At 39.9% G+C, this 18752-nt stretch overlaps 9 protein-coding genes across 9 annotated transcripts; 2 read left to right on the top strand and 7 right to left on the bottom strand.

The window, feature by feature from the left end:
• Window positions 1-1036: 1036 nt before the first annotated feature.
• On the bottom strand, window positions 1037-3676 carry NEHOM01_2203 (uncharacterized protein; the record flags this gene model as incomplete). Its single annotated transcript, XM_051491081.1, has 1 exon — window positions 1037-3676. The coding sequence occupies one exon, from the start codon at window positions 3674-3676 to the stop codon at window positions 1037-1039; it is 2640 nt and encodes an 879-aa protein (XP_051347041.1).
• Window positions 3677-4271: 595 nt separating this feature from the next.
• NEHOM01_2202 (uncharacterized protein) lies at window positions 4272-5504 on the bottom strand (the record flags this gene model as incomplete). The annotated part of the gene is made up of 1 exon (XM_051491080.1): window positions 4272-5504. One exon carries the CDS (start codon window positions 5502-5504, stop codon window positions 4272-4274), a length of 1233 nt encoding a protein of 410 aa, XP_051347040.1.
• A 634-nt stretch (window positions 5505-6138) lies between these two features.
• NEHOM01_2201 (uncharacterized protein) lies at window positions 6139-6543 on the bottom strand (the record flags this gene model as incomplete). The annotated part of the gene is made up of 1 exon (XM_051491079.1): window positions 6139-6543. One exon carries the CDS (start codon window positions 6541-6543, stop codon window positions 6139-6141), a length of 405 nt encoding a protein of 134 aa, XP_051347039.1.
• Window positions 6544-6921: 378 nt separating this feature from the next.
• Window positions 6922-8829, top strand: NEHOM01_2200 (uncharacterized protein; the record flags this gene model as incomplete). Its single annotated transcript, XM_051491078.1, has 1 exon — window positions 6922-8829. One exon carries the CDS (start codon window positions 6922-6924, stop codon window positions 8827-8829), a length of 1908 nt encoding a protein of 635 aa, XP_051347038.1.
• Window positions 8830-9243: 414 nt separating this feature from the next.
• NEHOM01_2199 (uncharacterized protein) lies at window positions 9244-11292 on the bottom strand (the record flags this gene model as incomplete). Its single annotated transcript, XM_051491077.1, has 1 exon — window positions 9244-11292. The coding sequence occupies one exon, from the start codon at window positions 11290-11292 to the stop codon at window positions 9244-9246; it is 2049 nt and encodes a 682-aa protein (XP_051347037.1).
• A 296-nt stretch (window positions 11293-11588) lies between these two features.
• NEHOM01_2198 (tRNA pseudouridine38/39 synthase) lies at window positions 11589-12626 on the bottom strand (the record flags this gene model as incomplete). The annotated part of the gene is made up of 1 exon (XM_051491076.1): window positions 11589-12626. The coding sequence occupies one exon, from the start codon at window positions 12624-12626 to the stop codon at window positions 11589-11591; it is 1038 nt and encodes a 345-aa protein (XP_051347036.1).
• A 19-nt stretch (window positions 12627-12645) lies between these two features.
• Window positions 12646-12918, top strand: NEHOM01_2195 (U6 snRNA-associated Sm-like protein LSm7; the record flags this gene model as incomplete). Its single annotated transcript, XM_051491073.1, has 1 exon — window positions 12646-12918. One exon carries the CDS (start codon window positions 12646-12648, stop codon window positions 12916-12918), a length of 273 nt encoding a protein of 90 aa, XP_051347033.1.
• Window positions 12919-13174: 256 nt separating this feature from the next.
• Window positions 13175-16918, bottom strand: NEHOM01_2197 (uncharacterized protein; the record flags this gene model as incomplete). Its single annotated transcript, XM_051491075.1, has 1 exon — window positions 13175-16918. The coding sequence occupies one exon, from the start codon at window positions 16916-16918 to the stop codon at window positions 13175-13177; it is 3744 nt and encodes a 1247-aa protein (XP_051347035.1).
• A 497-nt stretch (window positions 16919-17415) lies between these two features.
• NEHOM01_2196 (18S rRNA (guanine1575-N7)-methyltransferase) lies at window positions 17416-18222 on the bottom strand (the record flags this gene model as incomplete). The annotated part of the gene is made up of 1 exon (XM_051491074.1): window positions 17416-18222. The coding sequence occupies one exon, from the start codon at window positions 18220-18222 to the stop codon at window positions 17416-17418; it is 807 nt and encodes a 268-aa protein (XP_051347034.1).
• Between the last annotated feature and the right edge of the window lie 530 nt (window positions 18223-18752).

Here is an 18752-nt window from a genome sequence, read left to right as displayed (position 1 = left end):
CCACTGATGTAGATCTAGATTCACAAGATATTAAACAAACACTAAGTGAAATTCCAAAAAGAAAATCAGAAAGCATACTCTTTACAATATTGGTAGGGATTGGATTGAAATATTTGGAAAAATTCACAACAATTATAATAACTCAATCTCTGACAATTTATTAGAAGAGGCAGACTAACACAATTAGGGCTAAACATATTCGATCCTAAGTCTGATTTATTACATGATTGGTTTACTATCTTATCAGACAATAATTTTGAGATGCGTTAATGGCTAATTCCATCTGTTTGATTTGTTTCGCTGTTTCTTCTATGCGCTTGTTTAACGATAGTGTTGTCTTATTTGCTTCCGCGATCCGGTTCATCAATTGGTCGATTTGCTTTCTGATTTCTCTTGGGTTAGTATTGATTTGAGATACTTGATTTTGATTTCTGGACTAATGATAAACATTTCTTTTTAGCCTATTTCACAATTCTTTGAAATATATCTCATTTTGTTCTAGAGTTTTTGTCACATCGTCTAACTCATCCTCCCATCTTTTCTTATCACTTTCCTTTTCTCTGCAGCCAATCCTTTCGTTTCCTTTGCTATCTGTCTTTTTAGCATTTCGTCGCTTATCTGATCCTTTATGCTATCCGACAGATAGAGATTTTTATCTCTCTGACGGCAATAATGAGCTACCTCCTTATCATGGAAATGCTTTAAGAATAGATGGGTGGGTGTAGTGGGATTAAAATACATCCTATCTAGACTAAGAAGTTAGCGCAGAGTTGTCGATTTTGCCAGTACCACTCAAACATATATTTGGATATTGTCGTGCCCCGGGGAAGGGATAGTACCTTTCAACCAAACATACTCAACTAAAGACAAATTGTGTTAGTATTGGGTTGGTATAACTTAAGTTATCTTTATTGTACATCATCTTGAGATAGTCTGTAAACTCATAATATAAATGCTAATCTGAGCTTGTGATTTCTAATTCGAGATTTTAATCGCACTCGCTGCGATCAGTGCCAGGCCGATAAACATTACAGAACTATGCCCCTATAAATAGCTCACTTTGAAATGGAGGCTGGCGAGGACACCGCGGAGGTAAAGATCTTGGCTGCTTGACATTCCAAATTCTTGAGGTGTTATCTATTATCTGAATACTCGTGAGTGAACCCGTGTAAAAGGGCACATAGTTAGGTGTGCCCGGTTCATCTATCTGACCCTCGGGTACCTCCAGATTTGATAAAGTCAAGACCTTTAGGCCCACAAATCGGAAATTGGCCCAGAGAATAATATCCAATAAAATCGCACGGGTTACTACCACGCCATCTCGGAAGTGTAGCACGAGCCGGCAAACAGGCCTAGTTGGGTATGTAATTAGGTCTACCTTAAATCTTACTTCCTCCTTATGGGAGGCCAGATCATCATTTAGAACCTTTAGAGTTAGGCCAGCAAGCTTTAACTCACCAGAGGTTTCATTAAACCATGGACTATCGGCAATAGCTAGTCTCATGACAAGAGCCACTTTAATGTAGTCAAAGAAGCGAAGGCTCAGTTGTTCCTGAAATCTCAAGCTTGTTGCCTTAGATAGCATTTCAGCAGACAAACACTGATTAGTACCGTCGAATTGCAAAACCAGCCTATCAAGACCAAGAGCCATTGGTGTAATACCACGTTTCCACCTTTTCTCTACATATCTGAAGAAGTTGTATTTTTGGCATACATGTGACCCCTGAATACATATGCTCCTATTGCTATTGGCAAGTAAATCAATATCCTTTAGTCTATCAAGGTTTCTAAAGACAAGCTTTGAGATATTCCGGCCTTTCGGATGAGAGAGAATTTGGATTAAGGAAAGATTGCAGTATGGGGTTAGTATAACCACTTCTGTTGGTTTAACAAAGTTATAGGTCCCCAGGAGCCATTCGACAACCATACTAGGAGCATTGTCCAATACTAAAACATCAACTTCCATGGTGTATTGGGGTAGTTTGCAGAGTAACTTGTTAAATTTAAACAAATCAAGCGGATTGATACAGTAGAACACGTAAAAGTTTTGGATTGTAAGCTTATGGGTAGTAATACAGCGGAGTCGTTTTAGCATATCAACAACTGCATTAAAGGGATTAAACGTATACTCCTCTTCCCCATCAATAGTGATATCGGTGTAGTGTATATGCTGGCAAAAAGCCAGATCTTTTCTTAGCTTATTGTTATCACACATCTTAACCCAGCTTGTAAGTTGAAGGGTAATGGGCTTCTTAATCGTTATGTGTTCGGTGTTTTTAAGCTTAGTACCACAACAGACATTATTAGAAAAGGATTCTATCTCTGATCTAGTGAGGATACCAAGCGTACGAAATACCTCGAGAGTATCATAAAAGTCCGTTCGCTCATCTTTATAGCGGACTTCGGCTGTGCCGGTCAAGGTAACATAGTTAGCACAAGCATCTTTTATGTAATTACCGAGGAAGGGCTCATATCTTCGACAAGGAAAGTTGCGGCCTGCCAGAACAACAAGGTTGGTAGCAAAGATACGTTTCTCAACGGGTTTTTTTGGATTCCTCATAAGACTTGTTGGCTTTGTATGAAGGAGGTGGTTATCTTGGATCATAATAGTGTGGACATGAATTTTGCCTTTAGGTTGAAGATTCAAAGGTTGACGGCCCAAAGATTGAAGATTGGTCCAATTAAGCACTAATGTTATCTCTGGGTGCTGTTTAGTACACATCTCAAGGCCTAGTATTGTCAAAAACGGTTTATCAGCGGGATTGATTTTGACCTCAGAACATTTGGTAGAAACGGATGAAAGAAAAGTAAGATTAACATTGCGTTGATTAGATTTAGGGAACACAACTATTTTGAAGTTAGCCGTTAAACATAGACCGTCAAGGTTTTGGGGAAGGGTATGTATTTGGACAAAGTGAATAGATGAAAACGGTTGCAGGATGGCGATAGTACTATCGCTCCAACATAGCAAAAAGAGATTCATAACTACGAGCGTGCAGGATGATTTAGGAGTAAGACCGATGACTTTCTCCGCCTCACGCAAACTAGCATTATAAATGGACTGGTTTTTGCTATTGTACTCTAAGTTACACTTCAAATTAAGCTTTAACCTCTTACAATCAATCATGTTAATGACTCGAGTTATAATTAAGATATTCGTTTGATGCCATTTTGACTCAGTCTCGGTATAATTAACCAAAACTTCTATGGTCTTGATAGCAGCAATTGTATTTAGAAGTTTAAAGGCCGCGTTTGCCTCTTCGGCACTTGAATACTCGGGCAGGGTAAAATCTATAGACTTGGACCTAACTTGCACTATAGAAAGGTCGGGCATCTCTTCTGACACATTTGAATTTAGACTTGGGTTAGCATCGGAATCGACGAGTGTTGACTGTTCTGGAGTGTACGGTCTAGCCAGTACAGCCATTACCCCACAATCCAATAGAAATCCAAGCTTTTTCAATCTAGCAGCCATCTCACCCGACTTTTTCCAACCCGCAGAGTCATTCTCACTACCAACCCTACTTCCACAAGCCAACTCATCTTCACTATCTTCAGCTGATCCACAAACAACATCCACTAACACCAATAACCCAATAACAACCATCCACATAAGTATTGTAGATGGATAATTCTCATTTATACCTAGATTAGTTCTATTTTTGAGATAAGGCATATTCAAAAAGAAATAAAGCTCATTAAATAGTAAATGTGATAAGATCAATATTCAAAAGAATTGGGTTAGTGCTGGGTTGCAGAACTAAAACATAACCTTTTTGTTGTATGTTCCTAAAGAACATTTCCAGTTTCTAAAAAGACGGGAAGCAAATTACCTAATAAGGAAATTTCCCAGCCTACAAATAGACTTGAGAATGAATAAATACGAGATACGAGAGTTTGAATTATGGGCCGAAGAAAACAACTCTTTCATCCAAACATATTCAACTAATTAGGTTGGGTTTTTATAACATGTCTTTTGCCGTACGTCATATTGAAATCCCTCAAAGTTAGGCTAGGTTTATATTCTGAGCTTGTGATTCCTAATTCAAGACTTTAATCGCAGTTGCAGCAACTAGTGCCAGACCAACAAATAATAAAGAACCATGTCCTGATCGATACCCATTTTAAAGTGGAGACTAGTTGGGGCATCATAATAAGATAAGTTGTTATGTTATTAAAACTAGATTGTTTTATGGTGATGTTTAGTTAAGATATGGAGTTAGTATAGAGTTGGTATAGGATTGGTATAGAGTTAGTATTGGGGTTCAGATTTATTTCTCAGAGGCAACACAGAACATAATACTTTCTTTCATTAGGGCAGCTATAATATCGGTGTCGTAGAAGAGAGATCCTGGAGTGTGTACACCCGGTCGGGATTGAAGGTCTTGATTGGCTAGGATTGTTTCAGCAGAAACAAGTAATGCAGCAGGGGTAGTGATGTACCCAGGATCTGGCCCAGAAACAATTGTAGTGACTTCAAAAGAGTTTTGATCCTTATCTTTACCATTAACGATTATTTTGGTTTCAAAACCAGATGAAGAAATCTCATCCTCAGTTGGCCCCTTCTCACGGATTAGTCCAAAACTAAACCAGTCAATAAACCCATAAGCATGTTCACGTAATCGACAGGGCAGGATATACACTGCACCAATCAAAAGTCCCAGAAAGAGAACAGCCAGTACTCCTAATATTCCTGGAATTGAGATATAGCAGTGACAGACTGGGAAGTAGGGTAAAACTTGCCGAGTCTTCCGTAACACCCAGGAATCCGACCCCGGGAAGATCATAGCATACATACCCGTCTTTTTAGCATAGAAAGGCATCTTTTTAACCTTCCTCCTACTTGACTTAGCACTACTCTTTACAGCCAGTTCTTTATCTTTCTCTTTACGAGCTAAGGACGAAGAAGGTTTAGATTTAAGTGTATCAATGCTAGCAATAATAGTTTTGAAAGTCCCAACATTAATCTTAGTGTTTTTCAAGTGCAAGTAAGACTCAGCCACTAAGTTAGACACTTCACCTTTCCGAGCAGCAATTTCCTGCATTGTATACACCATACCGATATCTAAGGGTAAAGAATCAAAACCACAAGCATGCACAATACGAACACCAGCAGTTTTAGCTTTATCTTCAAACATTTCAAAGCTCTTCTGCATAAACCCAGGTTCACCAGTACAATCAACATAATCAGTCTGAGCCCGAATAGCCGCCTCAATAACAGGAAGTCCAGTATAAATAAAAGGCCCAATACAGTTAATCACAACTTTATACTTATAAAAGACCGCAGCAAGCTTTTCAATCTTATCTACTCCACAACAATGAGTAGCAAATTCATGATCAAAATGTGCTAATTCCTTAACTAGCTGATCTATCTTTGTCTGCGTACGACACAAAATACCTACAGACAGATGCTTACGTTTCAGCAAAATATGTTCCAAGAGCTTTCGACCAGTAAAACCACTTGCACCACAGATAAGGATATCTTTACGTTCATTCTCAGTCATCTTCTGCATTTTTATTAATTTCCGACCTTCTTTATGGACATACTTATCTAATTTACCAAATTAGGATATTATTAAGTTAGTATTGTATTGGGTTGAGTTGAGTTGGGTTAAGTTGAGTTGAGTTGAGTTGGGTTAAGTTGAGTTGAGTTGAGTTGGGTGGGGTTAAGTTAGTATTGGGGTGAGTTGAGGTGAGTTGAGGTGGGGGTAAGTTGAGGTGAGTTGAAGTGGGGGTAAGTTGAGATGGGTTGAGGTGGGGTTAGTATTGGGTTAGTGTAACTTAGTAGAAATCAATAGAAGTTAAGAAGAGTCATTTAATAGTATATTTTCGGACTCAAACCACTTCAGGCTTAAATTAGACAAACCTAAATACAACTTAATCTAAGCACAACTTAATCTAAACCCAACCTAAAAGACATTCTAAACTTAAACATGGTATAGTACTAAGCTAACGCCAAAGATAATATTCAAAAACACAATTAACGATAAGATTCAAACACAACACAACACAACACAATCTAATACAAGATAATACAATCTAATACAAGATAACAAAATACCAACACAAGACTAACACACTACCAACACAACATAATGCAACAAAACGCAACACAACGCAATCTAACAAAACACGCTACTAAATAAACGGCGAAACAAAGACCTCTTCTTTTTCTTCCTTCTCTAACTCCCAGCCATCTGAAACTAGCATTTTAATCTCCTCTTCACTAATAGGGGCATGTGAGAACTGGCAGTTCTTGCGGCGGCAGTTCTTTTTGATATGAAACAACTTACAAGGAAACTTTGATAAGTCATGAGAGAACGTACAGTTGCGCCCACGAATGCATGCGTTCTTAACAAAGTACTTACATAAGTGCTTCTTTTCGGGTTTGGGTGTTGTGGTTTTAACAATTGAATTTTCATCTGTGGACCCAGAACGTGTCCCTTTTTGCGACAGTTTGAGCTTCTTTTTGCTCCCATTGAGGAGATCTCTGGATCGGAAGACAGGAACAGGCATGCGTGGCAACTTTGGCAAATCTAGCATCGAAGTAGCAGCACAAAATTTTCGTTTAAATAGTACTCTCTAACGGTTTGTTATCTAAAGTTAGTAATTGGTTAATAGTTGTTTTAGTGTCTTATAATGGGGTGTAGCTATCCAATCAATTGATCTTGATTTGGGTCAGAATGAGTTAATATTTTCCTTTTTTGGTAATAACAATTCCAGAACTAATTCAAATTCTGAGTTGAAATTCCAACTCGGTCAAAATCCACTTTTAAGCCATCATACTTGGCCAAATTATCTACCACACCAGCTGAGACTAGGACCAGCCTAATACCACCCTAATCGAACATTAAATATAGCTTTAATTGACGTGGAGACATATTCATTGATCGATATACATTTTATTATTTTTTGGTAGTCATGTTGTGTCAGAACTTGCGATATAGAATGCCAGAAGGATTGCGGTCTAAGGAGGCCAAAAGACTGATTATACAAACTATATTGATACTAGGACTGCTATTATGGGTTGATTGCAAATACGCGCCAGCTACAGAGATGGTTTCTGAGGTGGAAGAGATAAGAAATGGACAGAATAAGCACCGACAGCTGGAGATTGAGCCAGAGGAAAGTTCAGATAATGATTACCAATCCGAAGACATGCCCAAATACGAAGTCCGTGAAGGAGAGCCAGATAAGAAGCCGGATCCATCCGATGAAGAGGTTGAAGCCGCTGCAACCAGAATTACTGAATTTCAGCAAGGAAAAGATGCATTACTAAAGGGTAAGCCAGAAGAGGCACTTTCCTTACTAGCAACAGCCCAGACTAAGCTGGACCAGGTAGAGAATACTGATGTTCGTGAGTGTGTGAGAAGAGCCATCTGTTTTAACCGTGCTAAAGCTATGATTCAATTAGATCTTTTCTCAGAAGCCAGAACAGAGATAATGAGTATGCAAACTTTGAAAAGGGAGGCTATTACTTTGTTGCAACAAACCATGTCCTATGAGACTGTAGCCGACAAGAAGTCTGAGCAGGCAATTAGTGAAGCACTGAAAACCGATATGGACTCGCCGGTGTTGTTAAAAATGCGTACCAAGATTCGCATTAAGAAAGGACTTTACAGCCTGGCATTGACTGACATCAAGAAACTAGGTAAAATAGAAGAGTATCGCCAACATGCTGAAGTATTGGAGATGCACTGCCACTTTTTGATGGGATACTATATCTCAGCCATGAGCTCGTTAAAGAAGTTAAGTAAGGAAATTAAGGCCTACCGCGCCATTAATGATCAAGTATCCATTGTAATGCGAGATTATGACACGGCCGACCGAGCCAGTATAGGAATAATGGATAAGTACAACAAATTCAAAAAGCTAGCTATGACCCGGTTAAAGATTGCTTTGGCTTTAGACACTCGTTTTGAGCCGCCTCTACTAACTACCTTTAAGAACGACCTTCTGAACAAAATGATCAACATGGCCAAAGTTCTTCCGAATACTGGCGAGGTTCTGATCTGCTCGCAGTTGTTGCTAGATATGACTCCAAAGCCCACTGAGGAGAATTATGTGCAGCACATTCGTTTGTTGTTAGCGGCGAACAAGTTCCAGCAAGCCGAGAGTTTCATTCTCAAGAAGCTTCCAGATGGCTCGGCCAACCAGCAGGCCATGCGAAAGCTGTACAACGAGCGTGCCGCTGAGCTGCGTAAGACGCAGGCCGACCGAAAGAAGGCCAAGCAGAAGAAGGCAGAAGAGGATGCGCAAAAGGCCCAAGAGGAGTTGCGTAACCAAGAGAAGAAGCGCAGTGAGCGAAGGAAGCGGTTTGTGGAGTCTCGACGGGGCCAGCGAGTCTATGACTCCGAAGGCTTCTACAAGTTCCTGGGCCTGCCTGAAGGAGCCAGTAAAGATGACGTAATGTCAGCCTATCGACGCATCAGTCGAGAAGCTAACATGCTGCGCCGGAAGCGGTCGAAGAAGGGCAAGGACGAGAAGCGGGCGGAGGAGGACAAGCAGCGCATTGTTATGGCCAACAAAGCCAAGGACGTTCTGTCGGACGACATTCGCAAAGCCGAGTACGATAGTGGATTGTACATGACTGAGAAAGAAAAGGAGCTCTGGGGGTACAACGATGCCGCCATGGAGCAGTATGAAGAGAATGACGGCCGGCAGTATCAGCGAAGAGGTGACGTAGGGGACATCTTTGATCTTTTGATTGGTGGAGGGTTTAATGGCGGCTGGAGTACTAGACAAGGCGCGGGACAAGGGGGCTACCAAGGTGGATACAATTACGGCGGCCGTTTCGGCCAGGGCAACGTGGTGTACATCCCCATGTGAAACCAGCTAAGTATGTGGTGCGACTGCTTGCCCAACTACTTATGCTAGGCCACCACATTCCGGGCTTTTAATTGTGAGGTGCTACGTTAATAAAGATAATAGCGCTAACGTTTTGGTTTGTTTTGAATTGTCGCATTGGGTTTAAATCGGTTTATTATAACTGCCAACCAATTGGATCAGAAAGATATGCGAGTTTGAATAGACCTGTCATCTTTTAAGCAAAACTTCAGAAGAACCATCATATTGATGTAATACTAACTTAAGTATCGGCCGCCCCTTTAACCAATAAATTGAACACCATACTAATCCAACTCAATCCAACTCAATCCAAACCATAATATTAACACAATACCAACCCAATATAATATCATCCGACTTATAAAGATTCATCCAATGACGCTTTATTATAGGCTACTACCCTTTTATCGTGTTGAGTATATCTCGGATGTAGAGCTCAAACAGAGCGGGTCGGATTATTACCAGCAAAACGATTGTCATAAAGCCAACAAGAATAATGCAGGTACTGATGACCCGAAGGATCGGTAGCCATTGGAAGGGCTGGCTGGTTGTTGATATGACGTTCTGACGAGGATTCAGACGAGCCTCAAGTGCGACTGCGGCCAAAAGAATAGTGGGAGCAAGTGCAATCAAGTTAGTTCGAATGATTGAATGGAGTTTGTCAGTATGAGACCAGAAAGCAACAAAGGATACGGTTGTGAGCATTAAGAAAATCGCCCCGACGTATAGGGTGATAATAGCCGTGGCTTGTAGTTGCGACTGGCGTTTAGATTTAGATGAACTAAGCGACCGGAAAAGCAGGAAGAGAGTTGGAATAAGAACAACGCACTCTAAGACCCAATTACAGAGCAGTAGAATTATATTGGGTCGAGGCTGGGTTAAGTTGGCAGTAAATGGTCCGAGATGCAAGACTAATTGGCCAGTAAAGAAGACCAGTAATGTGAAAAGGAGAACAATGTTTACCCAACGGAAGGCCGGCTTGTACCTTTTAAGCCGAAACATGGCAACTTGGAGGAGAGTAGGGATAATAATAAGAGCACCTAAACCGATCAAGAAGAAATTGGGATGATGAGTCATCAGGAGCCAACCAGACACTAGGATGCCGAGTGGTAACACGAGTTTGAGACCGATTTTAATGAGCGTTGCTGATAAAGGAGTACTGGGTTTATATTCAGGATCAGAATCAATCGAGCTATTTGCTGCGGTAGGAGTGCTGCTAGTTGTGATAGAAGCGCTGTCAGTTGTGATAGAAGCGCTGTTAGTTGGGCTGTCTTGATAGTAGTAATCGCAACCAGACACTTGGTACTTAGAAGAAAGTAGGCGTTCATGTGCAGAGGCATCAGGATGTGGCATAGGGAGAACTGAGTTTGAAGAAGAGGGCAACGCGGTAGTCTGCCATCGAGTCTTTTTAATTATGCAGCGGTCATTGGAACCAACCTTTGTCTTTAGATCAGCAATAAAGTCATTGAGATCTTTGCTACGATACGATTTATCCTTGCTAACATTGACATGAACCATTGTCTTATCAGTGCAGAGCATAGACACTAGCTGTGGCAATGCAGCAGTTATTTCATTGGCACAATCGGGACTGAGTTCTACGTTAATATTGATTGTATTGCATTTAGTGAAAAGATGGGCAACTTGACTGGCGAAATCTTGGTCGCGGGACTGCAAAGGTTGCCTGGACTGCTCAGAGGCTAGGATAATAGTGCCTTTATGCTTATCAGAAGCAGAGAACGATATGTCTAGATGGCAAGCCTCAAGGGCATTTTTAATAACAGACAAGGGATGGAATCGTGGATATAATGACTTTAAATTGCCATTATGCCGTCGGAGATAGCTTGCTACATCATCAACATTCTGTGGATGTTGGTAGATAAGCGGCAAGTATTTCTTAGCTGATGTTTCCTGAACTAAGCGTGTTCTTAAGGTATTGAGGTTCTCTGTCGTTGTGTGCGGCTGAGTTTCTTGTAATATTCGCCAAATATGAGTGATATCAGTGTTGCAATCAGGTTGACCACGAAATAAGGGCCGAGCCGCATTACAAAGCTTATTATAAAACTGAACCGTGTACATATCGCGAACAGCAGCCGAGTTCTTATCCTCAATATAAGAGGGGAGGTACATGTGCATGAATAGAACCGAGAAAAATCTATCTACGCTAGTCAAAACAACTGGATTCGTATCGGATGAGTGCATAATTGCCACGAGATCAGCAAAGGTTTCGTTGTAGCAATCCACTGTCTCTTGATCAGCATTAGCTGGAATTAAGTTAGGAATATCTTGTGCTGTTATTGAAGTAGAACCATCATCAGGATTAGGTGTCTGTTCATTAGATTGAAGAGTTCGAGTCAAGTTTAAGTCAGTTGACCCACAAACAGTACCCCAAGCATAGGATATCATAGAAATCAGGATCAAACAAACATATTGTTTTCGAATGATCATTCCTTTTTCAAACTTTTAACGATATGCCCAATATATAATTTCCTTTTTAGGAAATAAGGTAAAATGGAGTAAAGTATGGGGTAAAATGAGATGAAGTAAAGTGAAGTAAGGTCAGAGTTGTTTTCTGCGGTCCGCCATTTAAACTCTCGTATTTCGTATTTATTGATTCGCTGGTCTATTTATAGATAGGAAAATTTCCTTATTGGGTAATTGGCTTCCTGCCTTTTTCGGACCAGGTATATCCTGCTAGGAACATACAACAGTCAGGTGAATTAAATTGTTAGAGTTGTTTATTTCTAGTTATGATTGTTATTGGTTTTGTTGGTTTTGTTCGGTCGGTTGGTTTTAGGGGTAGTGATTGTGCTGTTTAGGGCTTCTGAGGCGACTCGAACGGATACTTCAGCAGCTAGAAGTGCATCGGCCATTAACTTATCGGCCGGTGCAGATTTACTGTGCCGACTAATCATCTGGGATAAATCTGCTGCCTGGAAGGCACAAGCTGATAGTACCAAGGGAAATGCACTAGCCAAAGGAATGTCATGAACCGGACTTCTATTTTGATCCAAAACACTAGCAAAATCTACTTCTACTCCCTCGCCGACTAAACTTAGCAGGCCAAAGATCTTCCGGACTTGGTTATGCAGAAAAGACCGTGCCCGAATACGCATCAAGTAAATATCACCTCTATCTCTACGCGCAGAACACGTCTCAAAAGAAATAGCATCAATCGTTCGTACACAGTCCTCAGCCAAAGGAAAAGGCTTAGGCGTTATCTTAGCCAGTCTCCTCTTCTTAGCCAACGGTTTTTCCGATTTTGATAAGCGCCCAAACCAATGTGTCCCCAATAACTCCTTAGCAGCCGCCGCCATCTTATCCACATCCAAAGCACCCGCCATAAAGTAGTACTCATACTCACGCCAAATACAAGAAAACCGCGCACTAAACCCCGCCCCAACCCGCATGTAACCCAAAATTCTAATATTCGCCGGCAAGTACCGATTGATAATCAAATCATAAGGATAAACACTCACTTCATCCCCCTCACTCTTATACGGCAAAACCAAAGAAATATACTGAGCTGCCGCCGATACACCCGCATCCGTTCTTCCACACTTATGATAATCAGCACCATTGATTGCCGATATTATTTCAGCCGACAAACTGTAGTTTTGTTCGTTATAAACCCCCGGAAAGGGCATAGATACCATTTTACTCTTTACCAAAGCCAAAAACAAATGCCACTCAATAGTTGCCAAACCCGGCTGATAAGCAAAACCATGATAAGACATGCCATTATACGACAATTTAAGCAGAATATGCTGTGAAATAGACATATCCAAGAAAAAAATTGGGATGAAAGAAGATCGGGCGAATAAACGCGTGCAAGTCTTTGATTTAGAGAAGTATTTGGGCAAGATGTTACAAATTTCCTTTTTTGGCGGTATTCAGATCTGTGGTCGTTTGACTGGCTACGACCAGATACTTAATATGGTACTAGAAGAGGCCAAAATGACAAAGATAGCAGAAACAGACTGTGCAGAAGTATCTAGTTTATGTCAGGAGAAAGAAGCGACTATTATGTGTAAGGGCTCGTCAATCTGTTCCATTGATTTGTTAGAAGGGTAAGTTAAGTTTAATTTAGATTGAGTTAAGTTAAGATTGAGTTAGATTGCGTTAAGTTAAGTTAGGTGAATAAAGTATGAAGATAAGATAGTAGTATGTTTTGGTTTGTTTAAGTTGAGATAGTAGTAAGTATTTGATTTTGGTTTATCTAAGATAAGATAGTAGTAAGTAGTAAGTATTTGGTTTGTTTAAGTTGAGATAGTACAAAGTAGTAAGTATTTGGTTTGCCTAAGTTGAGATGAGATGATATGATAGTGATTTATTGGGTTAGGTTGAGGTAGTTGAGGAGGGGAGAAATATCTGGCTGGGGAATAAGGGGACGATCGGGGTCATAAAGGGGATCGTCTTCGGTGTTTTGTGAGATGAAGTCGGTTGGGTAGGTGGGAAGGAAAGTATTGACGAAATGAAGAAGAGTTGTTTGGAAAGTAGTGAGTGCGGAAGTAGAATTAATACTGGTGGTAGTGGGAGTAGTGCTGATTTGACTAGTGAGATAATCAATTGTAGCGGTAAGGTCAAGGAAGGAAGTTAAGAGGGAAATGGCTTTGAGAATAAGTTCACTGAGGACGTACTGGACATACTCTTCTTCATAGCGACCACCAACAGTATTGCGAAGTTTAGCACTTCGTTTCTTCTTTCTAGTTGAGTTAGTGGTGGAGGTAATGAAGGTATTAGTGATGAAAGATCGAGTATAGGCTGTGGTTTCACAGTCATCATCGGCATAGAGGCCGTTTTGAATTTCTTGTCTTTGGGCTTCTTTACGGGTACGGACTTGATTGAGTCGTTCGGTATGCTCAGTATACTTAGGGGCTAAAGAAGCTAGTGTTTCGGTGAGTGAAGTAGTATTAGTAGTTAGCAGGGAAAGTAAGGCAGTAGGTGAGTGAGGAAGTTTAGTTTGGATCTGGGCAAGAAGAGTTTGGTATTGAGATAGTTGGACTAGAAGATGAAGGCCAGTATCGTAATGGCCGTACTGAAGATGCATATCGGCTAGACTGGCTAGTTCTTTCTTTTGGGTGAGAATGGCTTCAAGGCGGCTGATATGGTTAGGGGTGATGTTAGAAGTATCTTGGAAGAGTTCTTGCCAACGGCCTAGTTGAAGGCGGAGGTTATCAGCCTGTAACTTGCCGTGACTCCCAGCTGCAGTGTAGCAGGCAAGGGCTTCTTCTGGTGAGTTTTCTTTGACGAGATCATCACCGGCTATGGTAAGTAAATGGGCGACAACACGGGCGTACTTAGTAGGTGAAATCTGAGTGAAAGAGTATTGGGGAAGAAGTTGAGTCTCTTCGGCTAAATAAAGGTAATAATCACGGATGCGAGCAGATTCTAGGGCGGCTTTGATCGTGTTGGCTAGAGTAGTTAGGTTAGTGGTGGTGTGGGTTGGGGTGGTATGGGTTGGGGTGGTGGTATCTGCGTTGTTAGTATTTGAGTTGGTGGCATCTGCGTTGTTGATATCTGAATTAGTATCTGCGTTGTTGATATCTGAGTTGAGAATATTGAGGATGTGGTATCTAGTTTGGATCTTTCTATTGTTAAGATAGTTGGCAATGCGTAAGCGACGAGCAATCTCTTCTTGGGGGTGGGAAGGGTTGATAGTTGCTTGGTTGGGAGCTAAGAGAATATCATTGACTTCGTCTTGGAAAGAGTTAGTCACGGCTAGAATAAGATAGCAGAGAAGATAGGCATACTGATCCATAGCAACTTTAATCAGCTCTTTTTTATCAAGAACTGCAGTGGCTCGTTGCATAATAGATAAGGCTATCGGATACTTGGATGTTGCTAGGGCGGAGTTAGGAGTGAAACTAGAAGGGTTTGGGGCGTAGTGATGGGCTAGTTGGATTATTTGAGCGGGTAAGCGTTGGAATAGATAAATTTCAACCAGGGCAGCAGTTAGATAGGTAATATCACGGGCAGTAAGAGGAGTTGGCTGGGAAACTATCTGATTTTCTTTGTTCTCTTTGGGTATAGCTAGTTGGTTGTATTGTAATTGAGAATTCAAGTACTGTTCAATGGTTTGCAGTGTTGCCGTGGGAGTTTGTGGTGAGGCCAGTAAAGATTTGGTTACTTCTAGTGCCAGAGATGGACTTAGTTTTTGCTGGGCAATGGCCTTTTCAACATCCGGTAGAATTTCAGTTAGGGGAACCCCATGCTTTTTACCAAGTGTAACTGCTTGATCTAGTGAGCCTACTGCAGCATACTTTCTCATCCAGTAAACCACCATGACTTGTAAGTAGAAAGTTTCAAGCATGCCGTAGCGGTTGATTAGAACAACATGAGTAGGAGCCACAAAGATAAGTCGGGAGTTCTTCTCAGTTTTCATTAGGAGAGTTGTATTGAGTGTTTTAGAGGTGGGACAGTAATTGACTTGGTGGATTTCAGTGGCCGAGAAGCCCGATTTAGTAATTAAAAGACTAGAAGTATCAAGTGTAGCCACAGCCGCTGAAGTAACATCATGAACAGTTATGTGCTGGTCCTGGTAGGAAAGAGTGAGCTTGCTCTGAGTGAGGGAGAGTTTAGCCGTGCTTTGATAAAAGGGAACGACTTGTTGTTCAGCTAGACCGGTGATTTCTGTGTGTATTTGGGAGGACTGATCACTAGATGGAATGGAGTGAGTTGCTGGAGTTGGAGGTAAGTTGGTAATAGTTAAGGCAGCTAAGTTTTGTTCTAAGTTCTTAGCCTGAGGTTGTGATGGCTGGAGAGGTGTAGTGGGAAGTTGGTACTGCTGGCCGGTTTGATTGGTGATTTCTATGTAACGAGCAGTACAGGAGATAGCTGCTGGAATCTCTTTCAAAACCAGATGCCGGGCAAATATAGGCGGTGGAGCAGTGCATTTAGCAAGGTTGTAGAAAAGAAGGCGGCATCCATCCACATCAATAACATCAGTAGTTGTACGGTTAGTCAAATGGTGCTGGCTGATAATCAAATGACCTTCAGCTAAAGATACATGAATCCGTTGTGACTGTGGATCAACAAAGAAGGCATAAATAGTAGAGACTTGTTCTACTCCCAAAGCAGTTTCTAAGCAAAGATGAGTCTTAAGATAAATGCAATTGTTTTTGATATAGTAAACCTTCATAAAATGCCGGGTTTTCTCTTGGTGAATAATGTAGAGATAATCAGCCGTTGAAGTAATTTGCAAAATCTGGTTATCTTCTATCTCTTCTGCTTTTTGATCAGATTTACGAATATGCTGAATTTCCTTGAATTTCAATCCATTTCGTTCCAGTAAGAAGATAGTGTTGTTCTCTGAAACAGCATAGGCTAAAGAAAACTGATCATGCCAAGCACATAGTTTATACTTAGTTCGGTCTTCAAACAAAACACTTTCTCGTTCTCGCAGGTCATCAACGTACTCCAATTGGTCATCTGGCATTTCCACCCGACGGACTACATCTACATACGCACTTTCATGTTTTAAGTACTTCTTAGTTCGCATCAATCGACTATTCATGACTTTATTGCACATACTAAGTGTATCAGCAATAACAGACAAGTCATAGCCGTAAAATATCACATCAAAACCGAGTTGAACACAAATATACTTCCCATCTGGACTCCAGGCAGCCCGCATAGTCGGATTAGTTTGGCTTTTTATCTCTAAAGATATTCTTTCAGGTATTTCCTTATCTCCAATTAAGTTCATGTTTTTATCAATCAAAAACAATCGTTCATGTGTACCTACCAGCAAGTTACCGTTATCAGCATTAAATTGACAGCCAAGAATTTGGTCGTCTTCAAACTCTCCAGCCTTTTCCCATTCATCCGAACTCGCACAATCCAACTCCCAAACCGCTCCATCTCTAGTCAGCACTCTAAAAGCACGACCGTTAGATTCAGCAAAAAACCCCAACGCCTTTTCCGGATTTTCAGAATATCTTTTAGGCATTTTACAATCAGTTTTGTTATCAATAGGTTCAATTTCACCATTTACACCTAACATCCATCCATTAGACACTCCAAAGCACTTCTGTCTTTTACAATGCACGGCATTGACAACTAAGTTTTCCATTAAATTTTACAGCCAAAAATTACTCTTTATAGTAATATTCAAGTTGAGTTAAGATTGAGTTGAGTTTATGTTAGATTGAGTTAAGTTTAGATTGAGTTAAGTTTATGTTAAGTTTAGATTAAGTTGAGTTTAAGTAAAAATTGAGTTGAGTTTAAGTAAAGTTAAGTAAAGGTTAGATTGAGTTGAGTTGAGTTTAGATTAAGTTGAGTTTAGATTATCTTAAGTTTAAGTAAAGTAAAGTAAAGTTTAGATTGAATCGGTATTTTATTAGCTTTGAATTACAATTATAATATTTAGATAAATACTAAGTTAATCTTTGAATAGTACTACTAACTTAACACAAGTTGAGTTAAAGTAGAACAAAGACAATCTAATCTTAATTTAATCTTATCTTATCACAACTTAATCTAATCTTATCTTATCTTAACTCCATCTGAATATAACTTTTATTGACTATCACCTAAACCAACCCAATATCAAACTAACTCAATACCAACCTAACCCAAACGACCACTACGTTTACGACCGGAATATTTGCTGGTTTCAGGTACGTAGTGTCCTTTACTCTCTCTTTTAGCCTTCTTTTTAAGCACCCATTCTTGTCTACTTAGATTACGGTTAGTAACTCGGGTTTTAGTCTTCTCTTTACGACTGGGCAAGTGTTTTGACTTACCTTTAGCTCCTGGCATTTCTAAGATCAAGTAAGTCTTCCTTTTCTTCTTACTATCTTGATTCTCAACTAGAGTTCCACCAGCAAATCCAAATTTCAAAGCATACTTCATAATATCATCCATATGCTTATCTGTTTCTGGATAGTACTGTAAGACAGCTATTCCATCAGATTTCAATGCATCATACAAAGTATAGAAAAAGGCAGATAAGAGTTTCTTGTAATCTTTTTGAACAACTAACCATTGTAAAACACTAACACTAACGGCATAATCAAAAACTGCACTACGAAAAGGTAAACCAGTCCCAATATCTACTTCAATCCAATCTGAATACTTCTCAGCTGAATCTTCATCATAAAAAATAGACTTAACTCTTTCTCGAGCTAATTCAAGCATTTCCCTGCTTATATCCACTCCAATCACAAAATTACCACTATCTAAGATCTTTTCTGTACTTATTCCACTACCACAACCAATATCTAAAACCATTGAATCTTCTGGATCGTTCAAAATAGCAAGACATCTTTCAGTAATTCTACCCTGAATATTATTCAAACTCGAACTAGCATCGTATTTTTGCGCAACTTCCCCAGTATAGTAAACTTTAGCCCCCGAATTCTCTGGTCGACCCATTAAAAATTTGCACTAACCGTTACAACTACTCTCAGATTGATTTAGTATTTGGTTAGGTTTTGAGTTAGATAAGATAAGATTGGGTTAAGTTTTGATTTAGTATTGAGTTAAGTTTTGATTTTGATTTAGTACAAGTAAGTTTTTGTTTTTGTTAAGTTAAGTTAAGATTAAGTTATCTATTGTAGTGCCGTTATACAACCACTACTCTTTCCTCACACTAAATCACTTATTTACTGATCGCATTAGTATTATGTTGGTATTAGGTTAGTAGAGAATTCAAACCCTATCAAATCTTAATTCAACTCCTAACTCAACTCCTAACTCAATAGTAACTGATATTATTAAAATTTGAGTATGACGTCATATCATCTTCTACCTTCAATAAATGTCACTAATTGAGTTAGTATTAGTCCTATTGGGTTAGTATATCTATAGATACGCAACTACAAATACTAACCCAATCCTAACCCAATCCAAAACTTACCTATCTTAAATCAAAATCTTCCCAACCTAAATCTAATCAAATCAAA

The sequence above is a fragment of the Nematocida homosporus genome (genome assembly GCF_024244095.1).
Source record: "Nematocida homosporus strain JUm1504 chromosome Unknown 4342, whole genome shotgun sequence".
In the NCBI taxonomy this organism is placed as follows: domain Eukaryota; kingdom Fungi; phylum Microsporidia; genus Nematocida; species Nematocida homosporus.
Note: the sequence above shows the minus strand (reverse complement) of the source record. Positions and strands in the feature narration are given on the sequence as shown.